At 40.9% G+C, this 22,441-nt stretch overlaps 3 protein-coding genes across 6 annotated transcripts in view; 1 reads left to right on the top strand and 2 right to left on the bottom strand.

Annotated features, from left to right (window-relative positions):
• The window catches only part of LOC103603183 (chromosome unknown open reading frame, human C1orf116), a 40,080-nt gene extending 28,663 nt beyond the window's left edge, over positions 1 to 11,417 (bottom strand). The window contains exon 1 of the mRNA XM_008587672.1: positions 11,340 to 11,417. The gene's annotated coding sequence lies outside the window, so the exon portion shown is untranslated. The remainder of the gene's footprint in view (positions 1 to 11,339) is intronic.
• On the bottom strand, positions 9,556 to 11,682 carry YOD1 (YOD1 deubiquitinase). The gene is made up of 2 exons (XM_008587671.1): positions 11,340 to 11,682; positions 9,556 to 10,327 (listed from the first exon to the last, which is right to left on the bottom strand). The coding sequence occupies exons 1-2, from the start codon at positions 11,680 to 11,682 to the stop codon at positions 9,624 to 9,626; spliced, it is 1,047 nt and encodes a 348-aa protein (XP_008585893.1). The 3' UTR covers positions 9,556 to 9,623.
• Positions 11,683 to 12,005: 323 nt separating this feature from the next.
• Positions 12,006 to 22,441, top strand: part of PFKFB2 (6-phosphofructo-2-kinase/fructose-2,6-biphosphatase 2) — a 28,461-nt gene continuing 18,025 nt past the window's right edge. For 2 of the 4 annotated variants that reach the window (XM_008587669.1, XM_008587670.1), the window contains exons 1-5: positions 12,006 to 13,530; positions 14,640 to 14,744; positions 21,114 to 21,239; positions 21,763 to 21,859; positions 22,276 to 22,342. In XM_008587669.1, coding sequence (XP_008585891.1) covers positions 14,657 to 14,744; positions 21,114 to 21,239; positions 21,763 to 21,859; positions 22,276 to 22,342 — 378 coding nt within the window. In that variant the 5' untranslated portion in view covers positions 12,006 to 13,530; positions 14,640 to 14,656. The remainder of the gene's footprint in view (positions 13,531 to 14,639; positions 14,745 to 21,113; positions 21,240 to 21,762; positions 21,860 to 22,275; positions 22,343 to 22,441) is intronic. The other 2 variants (XM_008587667.1, XM_008587668.1) reach the window with 2 other exon arrangements.

The raw sequence follows: 22,441 nt of genomic DNA, 5'->3' as shown, positions 1-22,441 counted from the left end.
ATTCATTCAACTATATATTGAATGTCTACTATGTGTCCAGGTGCAGGGAATACAATAATAAAAAAGTCTCTGCCCTTGTGGAGCTTACAAACTAACTGGAAACACAAATGTAATATAAGCAAATAAAACCTGGTAAATACGAATTAGGGTAAATGCTTAATATAGCTTACAGGTGCTACAAATCTGGGTCTTCGCCCACTTCTAAAACTTCATCTCCTGTTCCTCTTCCCTTGCTTACCACACTAAAGCCAGACTGGTCTAGAAAATATTTCATTTCCTCCTGAAAGATTTTGTTTGCGAATGCTATACCCCCTACTTGGAATGCTTTTCTTACTCTTCAACAGACTAATTCATATTTAAGTTTCAGGTTTTAGCTTAAATGTCACCTTCTCAAAAAGGCTTTCTCAGATCCACCAATTTTAATTCAGTTCTTTTACCTCATTATTCTCTTCATAGAACCTGTATTTTAAAAAATTCCTTTGTATAATTTTCTGTATTGTTTCCCCCTCCAATGTATACCCAGCACCTAGGGCAGTTCCTGGCATAACATTAGCATCTGAAAATGCTTATTAAATGAATTAGTATCTTTGTAATCCTGGGGTATTTGACACCATATCTTGCAAGAAGTAAATGCTCAATAAAGATTTATAAATTAAAAAAAAAAAAACTGTTTAACAATTTATCTGAGATAAATGATTACTTAAGCTTCTCCTAACCAAATTTAAGATCGTTCTCTCTCAGTCTTCATTGTAAGAGTAAGAAAAACAAAACTAGATCTTTGGATGTGAAAGGATGGATTAATGGGGGGGTCACTTTGGTAGAAAGTCAACATAATTCAAAGTCTGTTACTTAGTTTTATAAGTTTAAAAACTAGATTTGCTCAGTTTACTCCATACTATTCAAGCTCAATTAACAGGGAGAATTAACTCAATCCATAAAATTCATAAAAGATTTCTCAACCCCAATACAAAGTAGTTAAGTAGAAGGAAGTTTGGAATTCTAATAGCTGTAAAGTTGTGTCCACAATTAGGATGAATAATTTTGTTAAATATCCCACATAACAGACTCTCAAGAATGATTCTTATTACATGATAAAGAACACATTTCTATTTAATTTGATAAAAATTCCAACAGGATGGAAATGAACTGTGCCATAAATATTCATGGTTACTTGATAAAATGCCTTTTCTTTTTGGAGAGTTCTAAATAAACACTGATGAATTCTTACTAATCCCTCTGTTCCTCCATTGTTGACAGAAAAACTGTTATTAAATCATTTGCTTCATACCTGATAGTTCCATTTCCAAAGCTATCTTTTCTATAAACTTTATGGTAGTTGTTTCTTGATTCATTCAGGAAAGTGTTGCTAAGGACTTCCATTTCCATTAATGCTGAACTAGGTAACTCAAACAAACCCTCCTGCTGTTGAAATAGAGAGCCAAAAAGATAGTGAAGAATTTGGAGAATTACCAGGCCTGGATCAGGACAAGGATAGAGGTCTGGTGTGGTGTGCCTAATATTTGGGGGCCACTTTTCCTTTGGAGACATTTGTTTATTGCAAAATGGGTGGCTAAGAGTGGGAGCAGTGCTTCTGACAGCTTAACAAAGGAAACAAGGATTAGAGTTCAGAGTCCACCAATGGATGGGCCCCAGTGAACCATGATTACTGTAGGGGTGAGACTTAGAGAGCTGCACCCCAGGAATGAGGGTGAACTCGTCAAACACTGGGGTGGAGACTAGCTATACTGGACTCACTAAGTTATGGTAATGTCCATATAGTTTAATTTATGAGACAGGTAAGGGGTTATCAGGAATAATTTTGTCTATATTTTGCATTTAATTTCAGCAATGATTTCAAACTTGACTCCTGAGTAAGCTGCAACTCCAGACAACTCCAAATTATAGCTTTTAGCCTATAGCAATATTCCAGAAGACCATGTTTAGGGTTTTAGAAGAGCAATGATTTCAAACTTGACTCCTGAGTAAGCTGCAACTCCAGACAACTCCAAATTATAGCGTTTAGCCTATAGCAATATTCCAGAAGACCATGTTTAGGGTTTTAGAAGATGGCCAAGTCACTGTTACACCTGCTTTAACGAAGCCCTCCAACTGAATACAGAGAAATCCCATGACAGTAAGATCAGAAAAGCAGGCCAGAAAGGGAGAGAAGTTGAGAGAGGGAGGGTGCTACTAAGGCAAAGAGAGAGAGATCTATTTATTTTCTGGGAACTGGTTTCTTATGATTTCTTGATTTTTCTTTTTTTTTTTTTAATACTCACACATGAAGAAATCATAAAAGTTTTAGTGAGCTTAGAGAAATAACATTTGTGATGACCTGGCACTTGATTTTACCCGATAAATACCCTCAAAATCTATAAACACAGCAGAGACAAAGACAATCAAAGTCAGAACAAAGCTAGAAAATAGAAAATATATTTGCAATGCCTGCTTTTCTATTTTTGAATGTCTCATTTCAAGCTTAGAGATACAAGAACATAAGCATAGATCTTTAATCATCCAACAAGTATATACCTTGTCAAATATGGAAGTCCTGCTTTGCAGCTTCCATCATATAACTAAGAGCACAGCCACCATTCCAAACTCTAATACAATGGTAAAGAGGAGGGGAAAAAATAACCACAGGCTTTTCTACTTTTTGTGTGATTATCATTTCATAATTAGCATTGGAAACAGATTTCTCAAGATGGCAAGGACCTAATGACTACACTAATGACTACCTAATGACTACTGAAATAATAGAAATATTTCTATTTCTACATTCTCGCAGTGCAGGAGACTACATCACAATACTTGAACTTGAAGCAGCCTTTTCCATTCTTGCTAGGACTTTGCATTATTCACCCCTGATTGGTCTGAGTTCTTTCCTCTAGAGCTCCAGAGAACAAATCTAATTCATCCTTCACACATTTCACAAAATTTGAAGTTAGGTATCATGTCAATCTGAGATCCTTTTTCTCCAGTTTCTTCAGCTTTCACATGACAGTTGCCAAACCTTAAGTTTTTCATCATGTTTTACACGTAAAACCCACACCCCAAACCCCAATGCAACATGACTATCAACACTACTGCTTCCTTTCTTCTAATCGTTTAATTATTATCATGCGGCTATTTTTGTAGCCCAAATCATATCACCCTGTTGGGATCCAAATTAGAATTAAGTACTATTGCTACATCTTTGTCAAATCCACCACAAAGTCAGGTTTTTCCCATGCTGAAATCCTGTCCTTAAGTTCTAAAACAATGATGGATAACTCTCTGGAGTTATCTGTAAATTTAACCACTGTAGTGGAAGAACATGAATTGCATGAGGCCAAGGACACGGGACTGATATTAACCATCAGAGGTCTCTCAAAGTTGATTAACGATCCATTTAAACAACTGTGGTAACAGCCATGGTTCTCAAACTTTATCATGCATCAGAATCACCTAGAGGGCTTGTTAAAACTGATTGTTCGGCTTCATTAATTTCTGATTTCTTTTTGAGAATTTGCATTTCTAACCAGGTAATGTGATGACCAACTTTGAGAAAGACTGCTTAATGGGAACAGTTATTGTTCAACAAGCTGCCATCACACAGCTCATGAGACTCCTTATAAGCTTTTTAATATGAGGTTTAGCCTGACTTATTTTTATGCTGGATTTAGGCTGACTCCAAAGATATATTTTGTCCTAGTGTACAAATTGATTAATTACATTATTATGGTCCCATTTCAATAATATTTAAGCTTTCAATGAGGAAAGCATAAATAGTTCAACGCAGTTAGAGAGCTTACTCTGGCCAATAACCCCAGTGTTGTTTCAAATAAATGTTCAAATGCTGACATTGTCAAAGATAAAATAAATTCTCCCACAGAGATGTTCCCATTTTAAAACAGATCTAAGTTCACACAGATCTCAGTCTATTATAAATGAAAGGAAAATTCAGCTCTTTTATTTTGACCATTTGGCAGCAGCAGACAGTGAATTACAACTTTCAGGAGCTGACTCAGAAAAAAAAAGTTAGTCAATGAAGGGAAATTTCAAATACCCTCTGGTGTTAAAAAGGAGAAACACTTCAGCTTCTTGTATAATTCATTTAGAGTCCACCTAAAGGATGAGATTTAGCTGATTTGGGTACACCAGTTAAAGGTGTGGTCTATTAGTTTTTGATAATAAATAGGTAACTTGAGTGTAGTAGCTGGTCTTCTGCCCTGATCCCAAAATATGCTCAAACAACGTTTTCACTTCATTTATTCCTTTAAAACAAGTCACTTCATACAGCATTTAAATATTTAAAGTCGTACACCTCATAAATAAAGTCAATGCATCTTAATGACAATGGCAAAAATCACATAGGAGTTGTACAAAATGAAATTAGACATCTTCCAGGTAGCAGCAGTGCATTAACTTTGAAAAAATGCTGGCAACAGACAAAAGAACATTTCAAAAACAAGAAAACACTATCCATCTTAAGAAAAAAATATTTTCTTATGCCAAAAAACCCAGAACTTTGTTCAGTTTTGCCCTTCCCAACAACTTTTTCAAGTCAAGTTCTAAAGTTCTAAATCTGACAATCTTAATTTGTGGTTTTCTTCTTGCTTCCGGAACCTCTGCCTCTACTACTGCATTAATATGGGAATTATAGGACTACTGTTACCCTTTTTGACAAGGTATATATATATATTTATATTGTATTTTAAGCTGAATTCAAATTTTTTATTTTTGTCTATTTATCTATTTTTTGGCATCTGGCCAGTACAGGGATAAAACCCTGGACCTTGGTGTTATTAGCACCATGCTCTAACTGAGCTAGCCAGCCAAATATCTTAAAGGAGAAAAATTACTTTATTAAGTACATATTTCCTGTAAACAGCTTGAGTCCTGAATGGCACCAATGTGAATTGGAAAACTGACAAGAATTAGGTCCCCTGGTCCTTTAAGTAGCTTATGGGCTATAATTACATATTCTATACCAGTTATAATTGTAATCTTGGTAGAAATTCTAAACCTAAGGTTAACTTTTCTGTTTACCTACGACTTAAACAAATCATATCTTTATTATCCCTAAAGTCTTACATATAGGTTATTATTTTAAAAAACATAACTATAAAATAGCATCACTGCAAAATGCTTATAATTCATGGTTTTACACTTTAATGACAAGCTTTTCACCTATGGCCCTACTACATTCTAAGCCAAGAAATGGGTGGGGGGAGGGTTGAGGTTACACAAAGGCATTGCTTGCAAAATTTTCTGAAGAACTTAATTCATGATTAGGGATGTATCCATTCGACAATCTCTTCTTTTTTAATGGTACTTTATCCTCATTCCCCTTCCTCACTTCACTCTAAAATACAATGGGAGGGTTAGCAACCTCCTTTAAATGCATATGAATCAAAACCTGAATCAGCACCCCACAATTCAATTTCAATGTGATAATTTTTTCTAAGTCAAATATTCAAAGTACTGTAAACACAATGCTAGCTAATTTTTGGAGAAGATAAAATAACACACTTTCCCACAATCAGGGACGTTTTATATTCTTTTCAGGTTGGGTAAAATGTGCTGAATATTACAATGCTTAATAAGAAAACATCTTTAGTTAATATAAACATTTCACTTCAAGCGTTTCACTTTAGACTTAAAAATGATGTTGCTTGTATATGACAATTTTAAGGCCTCTGACTCAAAAATCAGCTTCCTTAAGATAAGTTCGCTTAGAAACAAATGAAGGGTTTTAAGAATCTTTTAGAAATTGTCAATCATCTTTGTGCTACAAGGACAAATTTGAATACTGCACTGTATAATGAATGATAAAGGACAATCACATTATAGTAGTAACATTTTAATGCTAGGGCACAGACCATGCTCCTAATAGTTACTGAAATTGAGTTTTAATGTTATCAAAACACCAATACTGCACTGTATAATGAATGATAAAGGACAATCACATTATAGTAGTAACATTTTAATGCCAGGGCACAGACCATGCTCCTAATAGTTACTGAAATTGAGTTTTAATGTTATCAAAACACCAGAATATTGTACCACTAGATACATCATACACTGATGGCAATAATTAAGAAGAGAGGATGGTTAGCAGCTCAAGAATGGTTGTTTAATGTCCTTAACAAAATTCCTAGAGAAGGCTAACATGTAAAATGTTATTTCATATTTTTTAAAGTGCTGCAAACAATAATGTGTCTCAACACATAAAAGAACATGATTCTTAATATATGTAAGTTTAGGAAGGCCACCTGATTTGTCCAAAAAAAAAAAAAAAAAAAATCACTGTTGCTTAATCTTGCATACTCCCTATTCTAGTTTTTTCAAAAAGACATAGAAAACTATGTTTAGCCAGGGCAACTTACAATACCCATGTTTCAATCCCTACATAGGACAGAAGGAGTAAGCTAGACAAGCAAATTAGGCATGAGCACTTAGGAGCACACAGAAAGATAACGTAAGTAAATTAATTCCTGATTATGGTTTTGCTTAGACTTGAACTTCACGGAATAATAAAGTGGCATGACTACATTAGTTCTTAAAAACAGTATCAAGCTGACCAGCAGTGAAGCTTCAAGGGTACCACTTGACTTTGTCCATTTCTCATTCATAGGAAACAATTAAGAAATTAACCATGAACCATTATTAGCAAAAGAGGTTAATATAATGATGTCTTCATATGGCTATGGCATCACAAAATTTCCAGGGATATTAATTTTAACTTCTGAAATTACTCTAAGAGTATATCTTCACAGAACTACACCTAATCTTTAATCCAAAGAAAAGTAAGGAAAAGGAGGAAGAGGGATGATGTGGGAAAGCAGTCTTTATTCAATCTGCCACTAATGTAAACTGTCCTCATTTTAATTACAAAAAAAAAAAAAAAAAAAAAAAAAATTCTTGTATGGCAGGGAAAAACTGAAGAATAGGAAGAAGGATTTCATTTTGCTCCAGTGCAAACTTAAGACAGTTTCTTTTAATCCTGCTACAAGGACTAAATCCACATTTTCTTAAAGTTCTCAAGATGAGAATTTACTCACATAAATTACTAGTTTCAAGTTTAATATATGCGGTAAAAAAAACCCAAAAAACTTTAAACTCTGTGAGCCTTCCAAGGTTGAGTTTAGAATGAGCAGTTTACATTTTTAAGTCTCAATAATTAAATCAAGCAATCTGAAAATAATGCTTCATCTTGAATTTTCCATGATCAGAACACTATTTTAAAGTACTAGTGCTGAATTTCAGCAGATGATTACTTTAAAAGGTCATTTTTGAAAGCAATTTCACTGAGTATCAGTGTACAACTGGTGAATGGACAACCTAATAGCAGATAAACTAAAATATTTTAGTTTAGCAGATAAACTAAAATATTTTAGTTTAGCAGATAAACTAAAATATTCAGGGATCCCCTAAATAAATACTTGGTATTTATTAATATGTAAACAAAACACTTAAAATGAAGGGGTTTAATTTTGTAAAATGTCAGTGTTCTATTTCTTTCCATTTGTTCAGTTAATCCACTATAGATAACATATACTCAATTTTAAAGTGACAAAAAATTATGTTGTAAAACATATCAAAACATGCCTGGCACATTATAAATTATTCAATAAATATTTGTTGCATGAATAAACTTCTAGATCTAAAATCCCAGTAAGCAAATGTTAAATTTGGCTCCTGAATTAGCAAGGAAAGGAAGGCAAGCTTTCTGAATAGTGATGCATAAAGGTCAATTTGATGGATGTTACCTAATAGTATAGACTTAATTTACAGTTTTAAATTTAATATTTTCTGGGGGAAATAAAAGAGATACCATCTAGACCAGATGATAGACAGATATGAAAATATTTTCAATCATATTCATTTGTACATATTATGATTGCCAAACATTAAGTATCATAAGCTCACAAGTGCTATTTTTAAGGCTCAGGAAAATAGAAAATTAAACACTTTAAGTTATACTGACCATAATAGCTTACAATGCCTAAACAGCTATGCACACAAAAAGTACTCAAGAAATGTCATCTGATGATTTCAAGCATACTCTGTGAATTGTTCATTAAAGGGACTTTTTCCCTAAATTGCTCACATTTTCCTTAATTTTACATGGCCACCTTCATCAAGTGAAAGTGCTAAAAGTAAATCTCAATTTTAAAACATTTGCCAAGAAGATATGCTGAAAAAGACATAAGTGCTTTAAAGTACACCATTGGTTTTCTAAGATAATCAAAAATTAGACCAAGATAACTAAACTTCACAACATTAAGCCTCTTCACATTATGTGAGAAAATACATAACAAATTATAATTTAGCATCCCTGATCTTTAGAAGAATTAAGAAAAGAGGTAGAAAACTTTATCTGGAAGATCTTGTAGTGAAGCTAAATTTTAGAGGTCGTGCCTTGCGGATTAGGCCACCAAGCAAATGGCTACATATCTAGTATTAGGAAGAAGCAGAATTCTGAGACCTGAATAAGGCAAGGATTTGAAAACTTTCATATTTTGGAAAAGAAACAAATTCATTCAACAGTATTATCCCAATTACTTAAAAACTCTTCAAAAGCCAAAGTAAAAAGATCGCAGATAAGCAAAGTGCTAATTTGCAGAAATGTGGAATTATTCAAAAGCGCATTAGTGGAGAGATAAGGCTACCACAAAAACAAATACTGTTTAGGTATGCAATAGAGTGTACGAAAACCAAACCAAAGCATAGCATTATCACTTTAGATGAATATTTTCTTCTGGAAGAAGTGCTCTTACAAAAAGCTGAGGAAATCAAATCCCTCCAGACAAATATTCACGTAATAAAGCAAAAATCAAGCACTCAAATTTCAAGGAACTTCAATTAAAAAAAAATACCCTGCTTAATTTAAAATTTTATGCAACGTGACAAAGATCAATACATAAATTGCATTAAAACACGAGGCCAATGGTCTTTTAAAGCTTCAGTAAGCTGCTTCAGGCACCTTTTCCCTCACACATTCTACTTTTATACACTAGAAATTTTAAACAGGGTACTATCAGTTCCTGTTTAAAATTCTTAAGGAATAGACTTATCCTTGTAAAAATTGCTTGTTATATACTTATAAGTGGTTAAGTACACATTTATAAAGTCTACCAAATTGCAATATAAAATCAGTTTTACAATTCTGAGTATCTTCATTTGATCAATCAATTCACGATTTAGAAACTATTAACTCACAGTTATTATTAAAAGAATTCAAATTACTGGAGACACTGTGGTATATGTCCAGTGGCCCCTGGAGGCATTCCATATTACCCAAAATGTGATGTTTTTTTTCTTCTACAAGTTAAAGCTGCTGGGTGCCAGTTCATAATACTACAAATCAATCTTCAGGTGTCCATAGGTGGCAAGACCACCTATTCTGTCACCTCAGCAGAAAGAGGGCATGTATCACCACCGTAGACACACATCTGTAAACTTGCACACTATTTTTAATCTTAACAAGGAATTTCAGTGTCTTAGTGATTTTAAGTTAAAAGGATGGTTTCAAGCATTGTGTCCTTTTGTTCCTTAGGATTATGAATAGCTTATTGGAAAACCCAGAGCCTTCTGGATCTGTGAGGTAGTAAGCTTCAACCTTCATCATGCATAGATCACACTTCTCCGAAGCTGGTATGGCCTGTCTCCTTGGCATGATCCCTTGCTTCTGCTTGTCCAGTTAATCCCTTCTGACACACCATGCATCTCAGGGTGAAGCGGTTTACATCAGTAAATTGTCTCTTCCTTCTAGCTTCATCTGCTAATTCCAGTGCTTGTACAAGAACAATATCATCATTAGTGGAGAAAATGGTCAGAGGAGGAGTATCTGGATCAGGGAAGTTACGCTGAAGTGGATCATAGTGGATGCCATCATACATAAGCAGGACTCTTTTAGTATACCCCGCATCTTCCCCAAAACGATCAATTCTTACTGTCTGTGTATCCACTACACATATTTCACATTGATAAAACTTAGACAAAATTGATATCTCAATTGCTCCTCCCCAAGTATCATCCCTTTTGATCCAGTCACAGTACTCTTGATTTGTTTTTCCCAGTATTGCCTCACTATAGAAGTCTGGATCACTTGATACAATTTGTGCTATGAGGCGTCTCATCTCAGGGGCACAAGCTGGATTCAAAACTCCTCCTTCAACCACATAGAATACGCTGGTAAAGAGGCAAGAGTTGTCTGCTGGGACCGCGGATCTAGTAAGCACAGGCAAAGTTTCCCTGACGTAACTAGGAGCACCATGTTTTGTAAATGCAGGTGAAGTTTTGGGCCTGGTTTGGTCTTCTTCAACGATCAGCATGTCGCCTGTTAAAAATAAAAAAATCCAGAACTGCAGAGAAATTGCAGATGATACTTGGTGTTCACTAGCCAAGTCTATAAATTATAAACAGGAGTTGAAGCATAAACTGGGATTACTAAGGAGAATACAGTTTTGCAAACAAGTGAACAGTAACACTTTTTGTTTACTTTATCTTCATAAAGATGAGAACAGAACAAAGAACTCAACACTTTAGGTTGCATCCCAATTTAGTGAAGGGGTCTGAAATATACACCTTTATACTTACTTAAAAAGATACATTTCAAAACCAAAATTTCTTTATACTTGCTCCCTGCCTTTTCAGAGCACTTGTCTTTCAGAAGGTGTTCACCATAGATTAGGCCACTAGGGGGTTCACCTCCTTCTGAAACTAAACATATCTACCCTTTGGCGTTTACATGGTCCTTGACACAACAACAGAAAGCTTTTAGTTACCAATGTTGACGTTCAAGTTTTAATACTAGACAGAAATACCTGCCGTTGGTTAGAACTCGAAAGAGTTTTTAGAGGCTGGTTTAAAAGCTAACTCTAAAATGAATATACTGTACCTGTCAAACTAAGTATTTATGAAAGGAACTGCATAACCGAACCAGGAAAGCCAAAAAACAAACAAACAAAAAAGTATCCTGCACCCTTTAGACCTGCTGATCAGTGATATAAACAAAAGGAGCCACCGGGATAGAGAAAATAGGGCCTACTTTTTTATACTTCTGTGGATGCAGAAGGAAAACAAAATGAATATTTTCAAGGTAAACCAGAAAGCAGATTGGGAAAGGGGCAATCCAAGCCTTTAAGCTTCTCTTTCAACCATGTGTAAAGACAAGGAATTGTCAGACTCTTGTCCCGGTCTCCGTGAGGGTTGTCTGTTCCTTAATCTACCCTCACCCTTATTCTCAGAGTCCCCCACTGACCGCAGCCGCCTTGCCTTGCCTCTGTTCTCTCTCACGCCCCTCTCCGTCCTCCCCGGACCTCCTCTGGCCCCAGCCCCGATTCCCGTACCTGATTGGATGGGCAAGTCCTCCAAAATGGTATCCGCGTTGCTCAGATCCAGGCTCTCAGGCGGGAATCCGACGAGGATGCGCTGACCGCCGGGGGCGATCCCAGTGATGGCGGCAATTTGGCCCTGGAGTTCCCGCACCCGGGTGCGACTGGACAGCCCCTGCAAAACATGAGTGCCATCCTTGGCCTTGCAGCGGAGCCGCCACATCGTGTTGGTCCGGCCGCCCACAGGCCAGACTCCGGCGGGGCCAGCTTTGGTCCCGGCAGCAGGTTGAGAGACGCCGCCGGGGTAACTGGCCGCCGGGTGGACTCCAAAATGGCCACCCTTTGCGGGGCCAAACATCGCGAGAAGTCGCCGGTAGTTACAGTTCTCGCGACACTTTGGTACGGCTTCCGCCTCTACCCTTTCAGAAGAGCGAACTCTTTTAAAGCGACAACTAATTTTTCCTCTCACCCTCCCAAGCCAAAGGGTGAAGATTTGTCCGTATCCTTGAAGTACTACGGGTCCTGCTACCTGTCGAGCGAGTGAGGTGCCCTCCGCGTCGGTGGCATATATGCTCAAGGGAAGAGGGCGGGCGAAGGAGTTCCTGAATCAGGTAGAGTGGAATGTAACTTTGCACTTAGCGAGGTCGGAAATTATTAAATCGGAGCTTCCAAACTACACCCAAACTACACCGGCAGTAACAGAATCATAGTTCAGGACGCAAACGAATGCCAGGAATGGTCAGTGAGTCAAAGGACCTATCGAAAACAATCAGGTGCACGTGACTAGACTCGTGGCTGCACCAAACATTGACTCACTGGGGTTAAGGGGGTCGGACGACTGGCCATTCCACCTCCGTGGGACTGTAGCCTGAAAACGTCAATTTGCCACATCAGAAAGCACAGTATGAGGTCAGCATCTGGGACTAGGGCAATTGCCTCCTCCAGGTGGTGGCAGGAAAAGGAGGAATGAAGAAGATAACGCGTGTCATCCGGATTCCAGTTCAGTTCTTGGGTATACAAATAGAAGATGACTCCATTCCTGCCTTTAGTATAACAAGTGCTCACTGTAACCGTGAGAGAGGATGGGGTGTAAGGGACACAACCACTGAATTTCACAGCAACGTGATAATGCCAGATTATAAGGCCGTTTTCAACCCTGTATGCCTAGAGCCCAGCACTGTGCCTGGCAAATAAAAGGTGTTCAATAAATACTCGCTGGATGGATAAAGACGGAGTTGTATAGGCACAGAGAGGGCAACTGTAAGACGCTGGGAGTTGTTAAAAGCTTCAAAGAGGAGATAGTTATTTAAACTTTGAAGGATGAATTCCTAGATGAAGGAGGAATAAAGACATCCCCGACTTTCTCTCTCTCTTCCAAGAAATCCTTACTTATTGTTATTTATCTATCCTGGATCCACATAGCAAGTCCTATCCTGCCTAGAATGGGTTTATCAACAGAATCAAGTGTCAGTCGGGCCTGCTGGGGCAACTGTGAAAAGTGTGCTTCACTTGGAACGTGCAAACTCAGCTCCACTGTAAAAGCCTCCATCTCTGAATAAATTTTATGGAAACTTTGAGTCTTTTCACGTCTTTCACGACACAATTTTCGGCTGGTGCGATTTTCCTCCTTGGTTCTTCAAGGTGACCATATCAGATGATATAGCTTGGGGGGCAAGAAGAAGAATAAAGAAGGGGTTAGAAGAAGTTCACTGGAGAATGTGGATGGGTCCAGGGAAGGTCCTGGTTCAGCGATACGACTGGTTGACTTTCTTAGAATACAGTGTCTGACCTACGGGACGGATCTGCAAACACCCTAAGTCACAATCGGCTTGAGTCCTGTGGTAGCTTACTCTAGCAAAGTACCTCTTAAAGCTTACGTTCCAATTTATGCATCTAACGAGGTTCCGCTGGGACTCAGGAACGAAAGCGTTAATCTTCGCAGTGTTTTCTGTCACCAGAAGGTCCCACCCTCCTAAGACGGCTACTTAATAGTCCACTCTCGCGAGACTATGAAAAATGTGAGGCTTTCGTTTAACCCCGCCCCCAGCCCTATGAGTTACCGAGCAACGCTGCAACCAACCTCCACAGTGCTGAGAAACGTAGGAGCTTGTGATCTGTCCCCTTCAGGAGCCGGTGTCGGTGATTCCGACTTGAGCCCCACCCCCTGGATCCTGCAGGTGCTCGATTGGTCCATGGTTCTCTCCAGGTGAGGACCGACGCGCGGGTGGGCGGAGCCGGGCAGGACGCCAGAGCCGGCCCCCGGCCACAGTTAGTCGGCTCGGGTCGCAGCGTTACAGGGGAAGCGTCCGGGCCCCTGCCCGGAGGGATCTGAGGAGAGATTATAGGGTGAGCGAGAGCTGCGAAGCCCCGGGAGGGTCTGGGCAGGCGGGATGAAGGGGGCACCCAGACGAGGTACCGGGCGATGATGCCTCGCCTTTTCGGGAAGTGCCGGCCCCGGGCATTGCCGGGACTGCAGACGTTCCCGGACGGGAAGCTGCAGCTGGTGTTCGGGTTGTGTGGGTTTGCGGAGTGAGCTGGGGTCTCTCCCAGCCTAGTTCGAGCCAGGATTTACCCCTTATTCTGTAGGTGACCTTGGGGAAGTCATTTACCACCTCTGCGTCCCATTGTTCCTTCTTTAGACGAGTCCCAGGGAATGAATAAGGAGAGGGTGCGGAGCAGGGTTTGAGAGAGAGAAATCAGGAGGAGAAATGGTGACGTGCTAGGGCTGTCTCATGGTCCACTTACAGTTTTTCCCTTAGGGGACGTGTTTGAGATTTTCCCACTTATCTCATTTTTTTATTTTTCAAGACTGAGTTCTACCATTGGATTGTAATTACTTTCTTGATGATGAACTTTTTCTTTTCCCCATCCACCCTACCCCCGATTGCCACCACTACTCTTCCAGATTCTTAAAACTAGAACCTGAGCTTATGACAATGCTTGGACAAGCCACTTAATCGGTTAACCTCAATTTTTCAATCTGTAAAACGGGAATAAGTAATAATGGGAGCAAAATCTGACCTATTACAGTATTATTAGAAGGGTTCAGGGAGATAGTAACATAGGGAATGTAAACTCCAAAATCAGCAAATAAATGCAAGGTTCTAGTGCAACTCCTCTTATACGTGAGGAAACAGAGGGCTAGGGAGTTTTATGACTTATTCAAGGACAGTTAGTTATTAACTGGAAGAAAGAGGGCTAGGCTTGATTCTTGGCTCAGGGTTCTTTCACTTATACCCTGCTGATCCTCTGCAGTGAGTGTTTTGAGGGACGTCTTCTCCCTTCCCTTCCTTACATTCCTTTTCTCCCTTCCAGACATCTGAAGAGCTGCCATGTCTGAGAATTGTGCATCTTCCTCAGAACAGAACAACAGCTATAAAACTAAAACTTCAAATCTTCGAATGTCAGAGAAGAAATGTTGTGAGTTCTGGGAAAGAGGAGGGGCTGCTCTCTTCCAGGATTTTCTCTTGGGAATATTTGTGATCTTAGACTCGGCTGCTCCATGGGAATGAGAAATAATCCTCTGACATGGGAATTTAAAACAAAGTCTCCAGGGAGCAATTTCCTTTCTGAATCAAGTGGACTCAGTGAAATGTCTGTCCTTGGGGCTAGACTGCCGGTGTAACCCCAAGGTCTCTTATTGCTTTATTTAACAAAATCTCTATATCTTGGGGGTATCCACATATTCACTTGATGTTAGAAGTTAGGGCAAGCGTTATTGTACACACAGTGAGTAAGGCAGAGTGGCAGGATGCAGGAATTACTTGGGACCGGTACTGTTAGCAGTCTCCCTTTAACTGTTGGGCTGAGTTTTGGGAAGGCACCGGTCACTGCAGAAATTGGACATACTAGCCAGTGCTGCCTTGCCCCATTCCTATAGGCATCAGGGGAATGAGCCTTGACATTTGACTTCTCACAGTGTCTTGGGCACCTTACTTTCACACAGGTTGAGCTTTTGCACTTTACAAACTGTTTTCTCCCTCAGGAGCATTTCCAGGCTGATCTTTTAGGAGAGACAGCAGGAGATTTGCAGGGAGATGAAGCGGCATTTCCTGTCCCTATGCATCTGCATTCCTTAGCAGCATTATAGACTGCATAACTTCCCAAAAGGTCTGGGACACTGGTCCCATATGTTTCCGTGAGCCTCAAGGAATGCTAAATCTTGCCCGTGCTTCCAGATTGCACCTTTCCTTTGAAACCCTATCAGTCAGTTCTTTCTCACTTCAGTGGCTATATATAACAACAGGTGGAAACAGCCGACCAGCATGAGACTGGGAATCGGCTCATGTTCAAAGCTTTCCCCAGATCCTCGACCTTGATGTCATAACCTTGTCAGTTTCATGATGAATATGACAATCTCTCTTCACCAAGCACCAATGAGGCCTGCTGGACAGAAGCAGCTGGTTTGGATGTGATACTGGGGTTAGCACACCTCTATGGTTAGGGTCTCCTTTCTCTGCCAGGGCAGGAAGCCAGGTACCAAAGACAAAATACCCCGTGACAGATAACTAGTATAGCACAATGTTTGAGTGCAGCCTCTGGAACCTGAATTTGAATCCTGGCTTTTCTACTTCCTAGCTGTGTGCCCTTGAACAAATTGCTTATCCTCTCTATGCCTCAGTTTTTTTTTGTTTTTTTTTGTTTTTCCTTTTTGTCTTTTTTTGTGATCGGCAACGGATCGCAACCCTCAGTGTCACGCCCGTACCGGACCGGGACCGGCAATGGGATCGTAACCCTCGGTGTTGCGCCCGCACCTCGCTCAGCCAGTGAGCGGCCGGTCTGTATGTGGGATCCGAACCCTCGGTGGGAGCGCCGCCGCGCTCCCAAGTGGCACACTGTAGCAGTGCGCCACTGGGCCGGCCCTCTATGCCTCAGTTTACTTCTTTTTAAAGTGATGTGAGATTTAATGAGTAAATATAGGAAAGTACTTAGAAGACTGTTGGGCACATAGCTAATGTGTGTTATTTTTCACAGGTGGCTCTGTCTGCATGTTGTATTTATTCCTGAAACATTGTATATAAATTGAATTACACTCAAATGCTGTGCTGGGAGCTCATTATTTAAAAGAGCTCTCTGAAGTATTATATTTTCAGTAAAGAATGTTTTCTCCTCTTGTTTGACAATAGTGTGACCTAGATTTGGGGATCCGGGATGCACTTCTTAAAAGGGGGTACATTTGTGTAACTAGGATGCTTGATCCAAAAGAGAGTGGAGAGCTGGGGTTGGGGGGCAGAGTTGGTCATTGTGGGACTCTGCACAATGCCAGGTGTCAGTCCTAACTCTGCTTTATTCTCTGCTCTAGGAATCTCTCCTACCTGCCTTTCTAACTCTTCTCCTGCAGTTTTTCTGCCTTGAGAGCTTTTGATTAGTCGAAGAAGCAGTTATCCCAGTTCTCTTTCCTGTCTGCTAGACTCTAATTCCTGCTCTGGGATCTGATTTCTCCTTTCCAAGCTCCACCTTCTTCTCCAAATGGCTTTTTCTTCCCTGCTGGAGGCCTCTGGGTGTCCTAAAGCCACCTCATTTATTTATCCCACTCTCTTCTCACTTCACAGTTGGACTGTGAGACTGTTGAAACCATAGTCAAAGGTGAAAGTAAGGTTATGAGAATATATGTTCATTTATTTCCATTTTCTCTTCTCACTTTGGAACAAGCTCCTGGCTCCTTAGTGTTCACACCAGCAATTACTTTATTAAGAGCTCTGCTGTTATCCCCTTGCTGCTAATTACACCTATGTTGGCTAACTTTGACTTTGGAAAGTGATTGGCTTGAGGACTTCAGGGCTGAAGCATGATTTTCAGGAGCCAAAAGCCAAAACCTCCAAAGGAGCATTACTGGAACTTCAGCTGCTCCAGGGATGGGGGTGAAGAGGTGGTGCTGGCTAAGGTGACTTTAGGGTGCTTAGATGACTGGTTGCAGGGTTCTGTGAAAGCAGGAGATGGGGGGGGTGTACATGCTTTTTTTGTTTGTTTGTTTTATTTATTTTTTGATAGTTTGAGTAGATCTGAAGCAAACAAGTTCCTACATGTACCTTTCCCTAAATACAAAAGCAATACATGTTTATGAAAAATTCAAACCATACAGAAAGAATCCAGAAAGAGAGTAGGTGAAAAGTAAAAAACTCTCTCACAATCTCTCCTGTCTTTGTGAAGTTTAATTCTTTTAGACACCTTATTCCAGTGTATCCTATTAATGACAGTAGGTTCATACGGTATATATTCCGTTCTGTTGCCATTTCCTTTTTCCTAAAAACTTACTATATCGTGGACATCTTTTTCATGTTGTTAAATCCAAATTTACCTCATTTTGCATTGTATGGATAGGCCAGTTTCCCTCTGAAGGACATTTGAATTGTTTCCAATTTTTCACTGTCACAGAGAATGCCACAGTGAACATCCTTACACACTTGCCAGCCACTTCTCCTGCAGAAATTACAGGGGAAAAGATAGACAAATTGGAATGGTGATCAGTATTACTAATTTACTCTCCTAAATTCTATATTGTAAGTCATTTTTAATATTTCAAACTACTTAAAAATTAGGTATTGTTAGCTATAGCTACACTGGTTAACTAAAATATCAACTTTCCTAGTGTTTGGCTGCAGTTAATGAACTTGACTATTTCGTGCCTCTCTGTCAACCAGCAGGGGATAATTGGCAGTTTTTATGACGTCTGATGAGTAAAAATAAGATATCACTAATGAAGCATGCTTTATAGGTGGCATATTTCAAAATGTTAGATCTATTTAGAACAAATAATGGAAGAGGACCTAGGTCATGAAAAGGCTGGGAACCTTTCACGAAAGGCTCTGCTAGACCATCTGTTTCATTCTGCCAGATCCACAGCTAGAATTGCCCCAAAAGTAGCCCCAGGGGAGTTCCCACAAGGGGGTACCCCAAACTGTCCTGAGATGGGGCCAGCTGGGATTCCAAAGAAAGAAGCACTAAACACCAGGGTGACCAGTCCAAAGCATTTGTTGGGGGAACTTACATACAGAGTGCTGCAGCATGTCCTGACAACAGACAGCCAGAGAAAAGGGATGTTCTACCTAGGTATGTCCTCACTGAGGGGTTCAGGGTATGGAGTTTATATGAAGATTTAAGGAATTTGCCTCAGGGCCAGGGCCACTTTCTTTCAGTGTTGTGGGCAACAACCTAGACACCTTTATCAGTGCCTGGGAGTGTTCAAAGCTGGGGTTTTATTTCAAGCCTGCTGGTAAATACTTGCAGCTGGCTGGGTCACAAAGGAGACAAGGAACTCTGATTTTCGGTCAGGACACAAAAAGCAAGCAAGGTAACAAGGGGTCCCTATACCATCCTTCAGGATTAGGATGGAGTGCATAGTTGTGTTTACTGTGGGGTACCTTTGTCAAGTGCTAACATGAGGCACAAGGGCTCATGTCAAGCTCTTAAATTCTCTGCGCTTGAGTTTTTCTATTTATACAAGAAAAGTTATCAGTCCCTCATTTCATCTAAGAACTGTTATGGAGAGAAAATGAGTTTGAGATTGAGAGTGAGTGAAACCTTACCTAAAGAGAAGAGAATTTCAGGATTGAAACAGCTTCACATTGTATGTCAAGTGATGCATTCCATTGTCTCTGAAATTAATCATTGTGAAGTATCTACATTCAAATTAAGGTGGTGGTGGCAGTAGTGGTTCTGTTTTTTCACAGGCAGGACAGAATGTTCCTAGTTTTGACAGCTTGGCAATTTGAGATAGGAAATGTGGTTTCGTTTTGTACCCCAGAAAATGACAAGCCCTGGTTGCAGCAGGTGTGTGGGGGTGTGTGTTGGGCAGAGGTGCGAGGTGTGGCACTGAAGGGCATCTTGCGGAGTCCCTAGTGGCCCATGTTTTCCGGTGTTTTCTTTTGTTCTTAGCATTCTCTGTCTAGTTTGGTAAACACAGAGCAGCTGCTTCCCCTTTGCCTTCAGAGCAGCTCCCAAGTGTCAGTTCATTTTAAGCTTTAGGGAGGGTAACAGGACCTTTGGGGGAAGTGCCTAATGGGCTGTAAGGTGTGAACAAAGCAGGCCTAGAAGCGCAGGTAATGAGCCAAATCATGCGGGATGGAGGAGAGTGTGGTGCTGAGCTGAACCAGAGAAAGTGAACACTCAGGGGATTTTACTACTTAAACCTGAGGCAGCTGATCCCATGTAGAGTCTATCTGGCTCTTAAGGGTTGGTGATTAGGGATTAATGCCAGCCGAGGCCGCAGGGTTCTGTTTGCTTGCCTTCGAGCTCCCTATTTGGACAGAGATGAAAATCACTTACGTTGCTCCATTACCTACCTTGTTGGAGGCTCCTGCCCAGATTAAGGAATTTTCGATGAGCACAGTGGGTAAAGGACTAATAGCCATGCCCTGGCCCCGAATCTGAGCATACACCCCTCCCTCACCAGTAGGGCTACTCTTTGGCTTCCGAGTACTTCTTGCCCAACACCCTTAGGAAACTCTCTTCCTTCCAAGGTCGGTTCTCTACCTGGGCCCTTCTACCCACTTCTCCTCTGAACTCTTTTTACATTTCCTTGTCAAAAAGTGAAAGACAAATTTGCCAACCAAGTACCTCCATTTTACTGAATTGTTTCTTAGTCATGAAGGGTCACCTTGTGCCTTACAGAGAAGAAGCAACAACTTGCAAGCACCTTCCTGAAAGCAGTGCCGAGAAGCAGAGGACGAAGGGGTTTCTTTCCTTCAGCCATCCCTGTGCAGGGCATTCCCTCATCAGAGCTTGCAAAGCCCGAGCCCTCCCAGATGACCTCAGTTTGGGTCTTGGCCCCAGGAACATGGCTGGCAGCAGTGCAGGTCCCTCCCACCTCTCCTCTGTGGCAGGATGGGCAGGGAGGAGCCAGTACCTGTGAATGAGCTGAGGAGGAGCCTCTTTTTATGGAGAAAAGCTCCTGAGGAAACACAGGATCTGGATTCCAGTGCCAGCTCTACCCTTGACTCATGTGTCCTGAGGCAAATCGCTTGACTTCTGAGCATCTATCTAGTTTGCCCCAACCTGTGAGACTCATCTCTATAAATGAGCATCCCTGACATGAAAGCTTACTAAGGAAGTGTTGACTAATGGCTCTTCCTGCTTCTTAATTGTCTTGCCTTTATACGGGCTATTGAGGCAGTCTGGGCCTGATGCCTTTGTGGGCTAACTCTACCTTGAAGCTTCCTGAGGTCTATACAGAACCTGTATCAAGTAGGCTTTGCCTACTAAATTTCACTACAGTTTAGAAGTTCTGGCTTAAGGAGGATCTCATGGCCTGAGTACAAAGGCCAAAACAGCTTGAGGCAAATCTGTTTTTGCAGTGGACAAGCTAATTCTTGCCCCTGGCTCTGAAGGGATGGGTGGGATCCTCAGGATAGAAACTCGGTGGGACTTATTACAGAAGCCAGCTCAGTTCTGCACTGGTGGAATCTCCAGGCACAAGACCTTCCTTCACAGTGGATATCATTTTTGTGCCACTAGGTATTCTCATGTTAAGGAGGGTGCCATGGCTACTTGCTTTCTAATCTTTGCCATTTTTCTCCCTCTTTCCACCTAGGGTACCTCTGTGAAGACCTCAGACATATGAGAAAGACATGTCTTGGTTTGGGTACTCTCTAGAAAGAAGTCTGTACAACCCTTTAAATCTTTTTCAGGAGGGTCTGCCTGTTTCTCTCTTTTGCCTTCACACTCTTCCTGGACCGTTATCCTATAGGTTCATGAGGATTAAACGAGATATGAATATGCGCTTCCTAGCCAGTGTATAAACTGTACTTAGCCCCTAGTCATTTAGTTCTGTTTTGTTTCATTTCCCTCTAGCATGGGCCTCCTACATGACCAACTCCCCCACTCTCATTGTTATGATTGGTTTGCCAGCCCGGGGTAAAACCTACGTATCCAAGAAACTAACACGCTACCTCAACTGGATTGGAGTGCCCACCAAAGGTAGGTGTGGGTCATCCCTTGGGAAGGAAAATGATTAGTTCCTGGGCCTCACAGGCCTCTGGGAGACTTACTTTCCCTGGCATCAGGTTATAGGGTGCTTCTGGTGGAAATACTAGTTGCTTCTTGATTTACTGGAATTATTCCCAGACTTGCTTTCCTCCTGGCCTTGGCAAATTGGCCTAATTTTGAGGGAATGCCCCTGATAGGAGTATTAAGAATTAAGTGGGTGTAGAGCTTTAAGTTTTCAAAGACTTTGCCTGTGCATCATCTTATTTGGCCTTAGCAGTACCTCTGTGAAATAGACAGAGTAGCTGAAGAAATTGAAACTCAGACAGCTTCGGACTTGTATAAGGTCTAGTAAGTGAAGACTTGACAGCTGTTTTGACTCTTAATCTGGTATTATTCCCAATGTCCCACGGTGCCTCTTTCATTCCCTTGGCCACTCTGACATTAGGCCAAGAAGTCTCCTTTGGTGGGGGCATCATATTGCTTTGCTATTGAGAGATTTGGGTGTCTTCTGCAGTGTTTAATCTTGGGGTGTATCGGCGTAAAGCAGTCAAGTCCTATAAGTCCTACGACTTCTTTCGGCATGACAATGAGGAGGCCATGAAGATCCGCAAGTGAGTCTTGTTTAAGGCTTGACCTCCAGTCGAATCTTTCTCAGCTATCATAAGACTGGATGTGTCAGGGCTTTGTTTTCCTCCCAGTAAATATCTTGTGGGAATTTTAAGTGGAAGTTATCTGATGGGCAGGACATCTTGGGCTTGGGTGGGTAGAAGGACAGGGCTCAGGGAGATGCGTGTATGCCTGTAACCTAAGCCTAAAGAGGGATAAGATATATGCATTGGGGCAGGGGCAGGGGTAGGAGGAAGATGTAGGATGGTGTAAAAACCTCAGTGGGAAAGTTGAAAGATCTAGTTAGGGAAAACCTTTGACCAGTGGGAAGGGATGTGGCTGCTATAGCAACCCATCTGTTTGTGCCTCGGGCATGTTTGAACCTAGCTCTCCCTGCTGGTTTCCTTTGCTCTTATGGCAGACAGTGTGCTCTGGTGGCACTGGAAGATGTGAAGGCGTATCTCACTGAGGAGAGTGGGCAAATCGCGGTAAGCCTCACCTGCTTCTTGCCTTCTGAGTCTCCACCCTGTCATCAGCCTGGCTGCTCAGCCCCACCTTGGGGCTTCCTTGGTGGGGGGGGGGGGGAC

This window comes from Galeopterus variegatus, unplaced genomic scaffold (genome assembly GCF_000696425.1).
Source record: "Galeopterus variegatus unplaced genomic scaffold, G_variegatus-3.0.2 Scaffold4488, whole genome shotgun sequence".
Taxonomy (NCBI): Eukaryota; Metazoa; Chordata; class Mammalia; order Dermoptera; family Cynocephalidae; genus Galeopterus; species Galeopterus variegatus.
Note: the sequence above shows the minus strand (reverse complement) of the source record. Positions and strands in the feature narration are given on the sequence as shown.